The sequence below is a fragment of the Etheostoma spectabile genome, unplaced genomic scaffold, assembly GCF_008692095.1.
Source record: "Etheostoma spectabile isolate EspeVRDwgs_2016 unplaced genomic scaffold, UIUC_Espe_1.0 scaffold00009956, whole genome shotgun sequence".
NCBI classification, from domain to species: Eukaryota; Metazoa; Chordata; class Actinopteri; order Perciformes; family Percidae; genus Etheostoma; species Etheostoma spectabile.
In genome coordinates, this window is record NW_022603766.1 from 1 (window position 1) to 10,000 (window position 10,000).

Consider the following 10,000-nt stretch of genomic DNA (forward strand, 5'->3'; position numbering starts at 1 on the left):
TGTGCCTTATCGTAACTACCTCTCTATCGACCTTAATACCGAATCGATTGCAGATTTCTACATTAAAAATATAGTTTACCGTATATTAGCCATTCAGATACCAAAGAGTTTACATATTAAGTTCAGTAAAATTGAATCAAATTAAATTATTACCTGCAATATAAATAACTAAAATAAACATAAATCCACCCAAACCTCTATTTTTTGTTTTGAGTTGTCTAATGGTCATTACTTTAAATGAAAACCACTATTGATGTATTGGTAGAAAATATGAGGATTATAAAGACAACATGAGCCTCTTTCAGTCATTTCAGTCAGTGGTTTCAGTCCTATCTGACAGACAGGTCTTTTTCTGTAAACCTTGGGCCTTTTTACTCTAATAAAGCCCCGATTGACAGCGGGGTGCCTCAAGGCTCAATTTTAGGCCCAGTCTTGTTCTCGCTGTATATGCTGCCACGGGGATCAGTCTTCCTAAAATACAACATTTCCTTCACTGCTTTGCATGACGTCCAGATTTACCTACCTTTGATTCTAAAACAACCAGGTGAAGCTCTGTGTAAATGCCTACATGAAGTAAAAGACTGGACGTCATTGAATTTTTTAACTTAAATGTTTAAAAACTGAAGTTGTAATTTTTGGGGGCCCGAAGTCTCTGGTTTTAACAATGCTCTTGGTCCAATGTTCTCAAACTGCTGCCCATTTGTAAAAAGTCTTGTTTTATTGACGTTTCTTTTAAACTCAATAAACAGATCATTCAGTGGTAAAAACAAAATATTTGTTATGCCCTTTTTCTTATGTGTTATCTATAATTGTACAGCACTTTGGGGCGTAGTGACTGTTTGTAAATGTGCCATAAAAATAAACTTTTGACCTGACCTTGACCTTTCCCCTTGGTTCCAATTGAAGCAATTCTAAAACGTAACCCTGGTAAGATGGCCCGCCACGTGTTGTGCATACTGGAAGGGAAAGTCTTAAGAGATGCAGGTTAATTACCTTTGATTTTTGTTTTCATTCATTTAGTAAGCCAAGCTATACAAATATACTATTCTGCTGGCTTGCATGATAAGGGTGACAAATTCTACTAGTGTTTGTGTGTGTGTGTTTGTGTGTGTGTGTGTGTGGTGTGTGTGTGGTGTGTTGGTGTGTGGTGGTGTGTGGGTGTGTGTGTCTGTCTGCTTGTCTGTCTTTCTGGAGTCCTCTGTCATGTCTCTCCATTAGTCTCCAGTAGAGTAGAGTCTGTCTGTCTCTCCTCAGCATGTTGTGTTTCTTGGATTCTGAACCCACTAGGGACCAACAGTACCCCCACTGGTTGATAAGAAGAACTGCATGCAATGCAATTATGGTACATTTTACCTAGAGCCAACATCACATGATCAATATGGACAACATCACATGATCCACTATGGGACAACATCAATGATCACTATGGGACAACATCACATGATCAACATGGACAGGCTACAAATCCACAATATAGATAAAATTGACACAAAACGAATAAAGAAACGTCACATAAGGAATGGCAATGATATGTTTATTTGATTAAATGACAGAAACAAGAAGAGAATCTGAAACATTAACCAGTTTATATTTGAAGGAAGAAAGATACCTGTCTACAATCATTACTTATTATTTGGATGCAGAGGAAATCAGATCAAATCTATGACGTGCTATGAAGACTTGTTTAAGACAACAACAACCTGACACAGAGCTGCTGTTTCTGTCTCACATGGGGAACACCAGGTGTCCACTGAAGGTGGTGTGGTGATTATAATCGTCAAACGCTAATCCGCTTGCCAACAGGAGCACAGACACGACGTCTCCCGCCTCCAGCAGCAGGGTGACGCCTTTAGAGGTGGTCATGAAACCGTCCTTCTGATCCTCAAATGCCATGAAAACCTTCTGTGAGTTCTTGAGCAACCAAGCCCCTGAACCGTGGCTGTGGTCTCCATATGCACCGGTCGTCCAATCAAAGTGGTACGCTCCTTTCACCGGGGCAGTGAACAGACCTGGGGGACGTACAGGACAGATGTTCATCATCAGGGAGAAACAAGCTGTAATGTTACCCTACAGGACAGATGTTCATCATCAGGGAGAAACAAGCTGTAATGTTACCCTACAGGACAGATGTTCATCATCAGGGAGAAACAAGCTGTAATGTTACCCTACAGGACAGATGTTCATCATCAGGTAGAAACAAGCTGTAATGTTACCCTGCAGGACAGATGTTCATCATCAGGGAGAAACAAGCTGTAATGTTACCCTACAGGACAGATGTTCATCATCAGGTAGAAACAAGCTGTAATGTTACCCTACAGGACAGATGTTCATCATCAGGGAGAAACAAGCTGTAATGTTACCCTACAGGACAGATGTTCATCATCAGGGAGAAACAAGCTGTAATGTTACCCTACAGGACAGATGTTCATCATCAGGGAGAAACAAGCTGTAATGTTACCCTACAGGACAGATGTTCATCTCAGGGAGAAACAAGCTGTAATGTTACCCTACAGGACAGATGTTCATCATCAGGGAGAAACAAGCCGTAATGTTACCCTACAGGACAGATTTTCCAAAATGTTCCAATCAGTCAATCACTAAAACATATTAATATAATATCAGAGCTACCTGTGGTTGAGCTGTAGGCGTTTCCGATGTTGGTTTGGACGTTTTTGAAGATCAGGGTCATCGCCGTTGGTAAGGGTCCCAGAGTTGATCCTCGGCTTTCAGCCAGCAGAGAGGCTGAGAATGCAACCTGTTGGACTGAGAGAGAGAGAGAAAGAGAGAGAGAGAGAGAGAGAGAGAGAGAGGAGAGAGAGATAGAGAGAGAGAGAGAGAGAGAGAGAGAGAGAGAGAGAGAGAGGAGAGAGAGAGAGAGAGAGAGAGCAATGTAATTTAAAAAAAAATCATCAAAATCATTTTCAGTCCTATCTCCTCTAATACTTCGAAAACATAAAAAATCATTATCTGTAATTGAAGCTTGACAGTTAGAGTTAAAGTCTGTCATCATTCTAGAAGAAAACAGCAGGTGGTAGACTTCCTAGAGAACTCCAAGTACCTGGAATTAAAAAAATACTTAAAGTAGCTGTGGAGTTTTGAGTCCAATCATGAGACTAACTCCTAGAAGCAGCCGAGAGAAAGAACAACTACGTAGATCAAATGAATCATGATTCTAACCGCTGCAGTTTCAGTTATTTAGAATAAATGATAAGCTGAACTTTACTCTACACAGTTGAACCGAGAGAGCAATACCTTGTTGTTGTTGATTCAGCTTTTCCAGTTCAGTCTTCTGCTTGTCCACCTGAGCCTTCAGTTGGTCCACTTCAGCCCTCAGCTGGTCTCGTTCTGCAGGATCAGAGACAGTTTCTTGTTAGCTTCATTTTTCTGAACCTTCAGTTCATTGAGACGTTGCTGTAGAGCTGCATGGATCAGCTGTCAGTCATCAAAGGAATCTCAAACTATTTTTATAATCAATGAATCGGTTTGAGTCATTTTTTAATTAAAATGGATATCAAACTTGTGTGATATCAGTTTGTAAAATATTCATATTTTCTAGTCTCTTCTCTCCTCTGGGACAGGACACTGAATTTCTTTGAGTTGTGGACAAAACAAGACATTTGGAGACGTCATGTTGGGATTTTGGGAAACTGATTAATATTTTAGAGACAGAACAACTCATTTATTCATCTAGAAGATATTCTACATATTATCTACAATCTCATCCATTCATCTAGAAGATATTCTACATATTAATCTACAATCTCATCCATTCATCTAGAAGATATTCTACATATTAATCTACAATCTCATCCATTCATCTAGAAGATATTCTACATATTAATCTACAATCTCATCCATTCATCTAGAAGATATTCTACATATTAATCTATAATCTCATCCATTCATCTAGAAGATATTCTACATATTAATCTACAATGAACATAATCAGTATTCTCAGACCTATTTGATCCATAACATAGTAAATCCATATTTCTCTCCTTCTGGATATTTCTGCCCTGCTGGGACCTGGTGTGAAGAGGTCCTGAGTCTACCTGTAGCCACGTCGGCCTTCAGCTGGACCAGTGAGGCGGTCAGGTCTCTCAGAGCAGCGTAGAGGTCTGGAGGAGACGGTGGTTTGCTTTCTGAGGTTTCATTTGCGGAGACGAAGCCGAGCAGCAGCAGCAGCGTGAAACTCCCAGAGGTCTTCATCATGTTGGGTCAGGATGCAGCTTCATATCATCTGGTTATGGTGAAGGTCCTTTTATACAGTCAGGCTGATGGATTCCAGGAAATGGAGCGGGGTGGGGGGGGGGGGGGGGGGGGGGGGGGCAGTTTGGTCAGAGGGGCTGATGACCTTAGGGGGTAAAGTCAGTCAATGGATTTTGGTCTGATGGTAAACAGTGGGTCAGATATAGTAAGAGACTGAGTAAAGGTTCATAAAACTAATGAATAACGGAAAGGGACCGTTGTTTTCCTCAGAATATACTCAGGACTTTTGATTTCATGTTAAACTATTATAACAAATCACAGACAACTATAAAGAGGTTTTCTAGGAGTCAGTTTGGATCCGGATGTATCCGTTGAAACAATCTCAACAATAGCCATTTTTATTTTTATTTACAAATTAGTAATATCCTGTCTCAAAACAACTAGTCCATGCATTTGTTACTTCCAGGTTGGACCACTGGAATTCCTTAATATCAGGTTGCCCAAATAAGTCCCTTAAAGGCATATTTCACCAATTAGTATTAAGCTTTGTATCAGAAGTATTTTTGAATACCCGTGCTTCCTTCCCTCATGTGCTCCTGAGACGAGCGATCTCTGTATTGTGTCTCTAGAAAAAAAACTTCTGATGACGCAAAAATTGTTGTTTTGCATCATAGTAGGAATATTTGCCAAGAGGCTGTGGATTACAGCCAGTAGGAGGAGCTGTTGTGCAAAATATATTACCAGAACAGGAATAGCAAGTAGACAATAGACGATGAATTGGTTTGAGGGAATCACTGTTAGACTTTGCTGTAATTTCTACAGTTACTTACCACAAATGGCCCAGTAAAATACCATAATTTTCTTTTCCGGTTAATTACTGTAATAAACATTGCATTATGGGTATTGACATTTCATTTACAGTGCTTTACTGTATATTTTGAATTTGCGGTACACTGTTAAACTCTACTGTATTTCTACAGTTACTTACCACAAAATGCCCAGTAAAATATCGTAATTTTCTTTTCCGGTTCATTACTGTAATATGCATTGCATTATGGGTAGTAACATTTGATTTACAGTGATTTACTGTATTTTTTGAATATGCGGTAGTCTGTTGTAAAACAACAGCAGTAGTGATACTGTAGTTAAATAAGACAGACTTCAATAAAATATTTAGTTAATGTTAAAGAAGCATAGAAATTAAATGGAAAAATAAAATATCTCTATACAATTAAATTATTTCATTTTATAAAGATATTTTACATTTACATTTACATTTATTATGCTTTTAGCTGTGAAGGTAATTTAAATTTTGTGATATGACCTCACGACTTCAGAAGAATAGCGGGTAGATACTTCAAAGGTGTTGAAAGAAGTAGCGGCTCGAGACATCAAAGGAGTACCGCTTTGGTCCGTGCGCAGCAGAGTCCGGTCACACACACTCTACTCAGAGAGAGCTGGAGCAGCTTAAGGTAAGATCAATCTTTGCTAATTCTGTGACATTAAAATCTCTGCTGATAGCCTTCGCAAGCGGCGACGTTAGCTTAGCGACCTGTGTCATAGCTGGGCTAGAGCAAGCTGTTAACTAGCTTCCCCCCGAAGGAAAACCAGACGCGCTCCAACCTAACATTTTCCCCGTGGTGAGGATTAGCTAGCTCTAATTACGACGTTCGGTAAAGCTAACACTACTCGTTTTACATGCGCTGTTCGGCACATCTTTTTTATTTGTCACACCATTGTCTGAAATACAATGTAACCCATATTCTGGGAGTTTAAGGTCGGTTCTGCTAGCTTATGAGCTTGCTGTTGCCGTATTTTGGCTAACATTACCTCCGGTTAATGCTAACGTTAAACTCCCAATTCTGTTGGTTGGTTTGTCAGTGTTTTAGAATGATTAAGCACAACTTATTACAGCTATATTTGTGTAGTTTTTTTAGCTAAAAAAAGACGTGTGGTAAATTTAATTCAACGTTAACCACATTTAGCTCTAGTTTCTGGTGGAAAATTCAGTGCCTCCAGCATTTATGGAGAGCAGTTTTTTGCCTTAGCTTCAGGGTTTGGCCACTTAAAACCATCGTGATGTCCAGCAAAGATTTGCCTCAGTGCCTTACTTTGCAGTAGTATTATTGCTTTCTACCATGGTTATGGTGGAAAAGAAAAGTATGTATTTTCCAAGCCCCTTGAACTTAAATTTGACAGATTGTTAAACAAATTATTTAAGGACTCTTTATAATGACATAGTGATTAACTTTTAATACATCACATAACATTCTGTGTTATTCTAACAATATAAGAGTTACCTACATTATACTGGTTACCTGCATACTAATGCATGCATTTTTTTATCTTGTTGTAATTGTATTTATAACCCCATGCATGCACTTTAAAAAATAATTTTTCATCATTTCAAATGTAGAACAACAACCAGTGACTGGAACAACTGAGAGAGATGGGAGGAAGAAGAAAGCTGGAGAAGGTCTGACCCCATGACCCACAGGAGCACATGATCCCTTTCAACAATCTATCCTCATACAACAAAAAGTATGTACAGGTATACGTTTTGCAACCTGTGTACTCAAGAATTAGAAATATTCTGTAGACATGTGAAAAAACATCACTAACGGCAAACTATAGGTTTTCTTGTGGAAATGAGCAATGTCCCACTTCCTTTAAACAGGAACCACAAACACATACGTGTGTGTGTGTGTGTGTGTGTGTGTGTGTGTGTGTGTGTGTGTGTGAGTGAGTGTGTGTGTGTGTGTGTGTGTGTGTGAATAAAGGGCTGTATTTAAAGATGACTGCTCTTGATTATGAAAATCTTAAACCTGTTTTTCTTTTAAGATTCTTCTTAAGGATCAACCCAGATGAGGGCACCAAGTGCACTGCTACTGTGGGTACAAGCTACAAGACGGGAAGAGTCGTCCAAAGAAAGGTGACGAGTATGTGCTCCAGAGTCACCACCTTCCTCCAACAGCTCACCGAATTTGAGTGGATGACATCAAACTAGGTAAGCATTTTCTTGTGTGATGTAAAATAGTTAACATCAGAAAAATGATTACACAGTACAATGAAGTGGTGCGGCTACGTACCCTTCCTGCTCCAACAATGACACAACTAAATCATCCTGAATTTACCACTTGTGTAAGTAGAGGTCACAGTTATGCAGCAAAGCTACAAAGTGTTGTTTTAATTTTAGTTAAAGTTTTCTTATGTTTTTTTTGTATAAGTGACTGATAAGAATAACAATCTTTGAAGTTGGTCCAGTACTGAGCGAGAACACTGACCTGCAGCTTTCAAACCGGGTTCTAATGTAATCATATAGGGCAAATGTGCGTCGTCAGTTTCGTCCACTAAAAGTTCTGTTTTTGCCACTGATGGTGTCAACATATTATTTTAAGTTTCTGACACCCTTTGGAAAGGATCCTAACAGAGATTAACCTTTTACTTAAAGAGGAAGTTCCTTAGTTAGATCAGTTTTGTGAAACGGCTCCAAAATCATCATCACCAAACCCATCGACAGACAGCAAAAGAAAGTAGAAAGAACCTTTGAATTATCTGGGGACTTCACTACTGGTGACTTATTTTGTATACTGTCATATTCTGTTTATGCACAAGTTTTAAGTTTGTTAACAGTTTAGATGAGAGAACTCATGATCATTTCTCTGCTTCTCATACAGTCCAGTATGGACCCCCCCACCAGAGCATCTCTGGATTGGAGGCTCCATCTTCGCCTCTCTGTCCACCTTCAGAAGATGTGGATCAGCAAGCAACAGTACCATGGGTCCGGCCTTCACAAATCCTTCTAGCAGACTGTTCCTCCTTCCAAAGCCCAACAACTTCAGCTTTGTGGTAACAACCACACCACATTTTTTATACATTTGCAAATACAGGTTATTTAGTTTTCAGCGGGAGTTAAAATGTTCAATTCGTTTTGAGAGTCAATTCAAATGGTAACTACGTTGTTCAGACATGTATCCGCCTCTGAATGCTGCCCAGTGTTTTGGCGCATATTTAGACATTGTTTTAGTATCACTTGTATGTCAATTTTCTGTTCTTTTGCACTTTCAGAGTTAAAAATATCTTGTTCCTGATGTTTTTACCTGAAAATAAAAATGTATACTTTTGTACATGGGCTAAAGTCAATTATTTGGAATTTATTAAATTCAATAGAATTTATGTAAAATATTTAAAATTGTTTGTACAGCCAATGCCAAATAGTGTAAAACATTGTGAACCACAATTACAATAAAACTATAATACAGCAAGACAATTTCAGTATTATTTAGCAAATTGTAATTATAATATGATTACTGTAAGGGTATTATACAGTAAAACTAAGTTACAGTAAGGGTACTTTTTCTACTGTAAAACTAAGATACAGTAAAGGTATTATATTACTGTAAAACTAAGGTACAGTAAGGTTATTTTTACTACTGTAAAACTAAGGTACAGTAAGGGTATTCTAATACTGTAAAACTAAGTTACAGTAAGGGTATTATACTGTAAAAAACATTTACGGTTATGATACTGTAATCGGGGAGTTACAGTAACTTACTGGCAACGTGTTGCCAGTAAGTTACTGTAAGGGTTTTTATACTGTAAAAAGCAATTACAGTTATGATACTGTAATCGCGTAGTTACAGTAACTTACTGGCAACACGTTGCCAGTAACTTACCGCAAAAATACAATAAAAAGTTTAACAGTGATGTTTTCATTACAAAAAACCGTGAAACTTGTGTGATGTCTGTTGAGAAATATAAATATTTTCTAGTTTCTTCTCTCCTCTGAGACAAAACAGGACATTTGAGGACGTCATCTTATTCAACATCTATATTAACCAACTGGTCTCTATGCTGTCTGAGTCCTCTATTCATCATCTATATTAACCAACTGGTCTCTATGCTGTCTGAGTCCTCTATTCATCATCTATATTAACCAACTGGTCTCTATGCTGTCTGAGTCCTCTATTCATCATCTATATTAACCAACTGGTCTCTATGCTGTCTGAGTCCTCTATTCATCATCTATATTAACCAACTGGTCTCTATGCTGTCTGAGTCCTCTATTCATCATCTGTATTAACCAACTGGTCTCTATGCTGTCTGAGTCCTCTATTCATCATCTATATTAACCAACTGGTCTCTATGCTGTCTGAGTCCTCTATTCATCATCTATATTAACCAACTGGTCTCTATGCTGTCTGAGTCCTCTATTCATCATCTATATTAACCAACTGGTCTCTATGCTGTCTGAGTCCTCTATTCATCATCTATATTAACCAACTGGTCTCTATGCTGTCTGAGTCCTCTATTCATCATCTGTATTAACCAACTGGTCTCTATGCTGTCTGAGTCCTCTATTCATCATCTATATTAACCAACTGGTCTCTATGCTGTCTGAGTCCTCTATTCATCATCTATATTAACCAACTGGTCTCTATGCTGTCTGAGTCCTCTATTCATCATCTATATTAACCAACTGGTCTCTATGCTGTCTGAGTCCTCTATTCATCATCTATATTAACCAACTGGTCTCTATGCTGTCTGAGTCCTCTATTCATCATCTATATTAACCAACTGGTCTCTATGCTGTCTGAGTCCTCTATTCATCATCTATATTAACCAACTGGTCTCCATCCTAGAGGAATCAGCAGCACCTGGTCTCACTCACGACTCTGAGATCAAGTTCCTGCTCTATGCAGATTACCTGGTTCTTTTGTCCCCTACAGAACAGGGTCTACAGCAGAACCTGGACCTGCTGGAGCAGTACTGTCAGACCTGGGCCCTGGCA

The 10,000-nt window shown here is 38.7% G+C and overlaps 1 protein-coding gene and 1 long non-coding RNA gene across 3 annotated transcripts; one reads left to right on the forward strand and one right to left on the reverse strand.

The window, feature by feature from the left end:
* Positions 1 to 1,572: 1,572 nt before the first annotated feature.
* On the reverse strand, positions 1,573 to 4,288 carry LOC116679235 (complement C1q-like protein 4). Of its 2 annotated transcripts, XM_032508920.1 has the most exons (5): positions 4,053 to 4,227; positions 3,316 to 3,345; positions 3,253 to 3,273; positions 2,629 to 2,763; positions 1,573 to 2,009 (listed from the first exon to the last, which is right to left on the reverse strand). In XM_032508920.1, the coding sequence occupies exons 1-5, from the start codon at positions 4,210 to 4,212 to the stop codon at positions 1,726 to 1,728; spliced, it is 630 nt and encodes a 209-aa protein (XP_032364811.1). In that variant the 5' UTR covers positions 4,213 to 4,227; the 3' UTR covers positions 1,573 to 1,725. The 2 variants fall into 2 exon arrangements, with proteins under 2 accessions (XP_032364811.1, XP_032364810.1); XM_032508919.1 differs by having other exon boundaries at positions 3,253 to 3,345; positions 4,053 to 4,288.
* Positions 4,289 to 6,680: 2,392 nt separating this feature from the next.
* On the forward strand, positions 6,681 to 7,955 carry LOC116679233 (uncharacterized). The gene is made up of 3 exons (XR_004329472.1): positions 6,681 to 6,750; positions 7,051 to 7,216; positions 7,887 to 7,955. It is a non-coding gene; the product is annotated as an uncharacterized LOC116679233 (long non-coding RNA).
* The last annotated feature ends 2,045 nt before the right edge of the window (positions 7,956 to 10,000 follow it).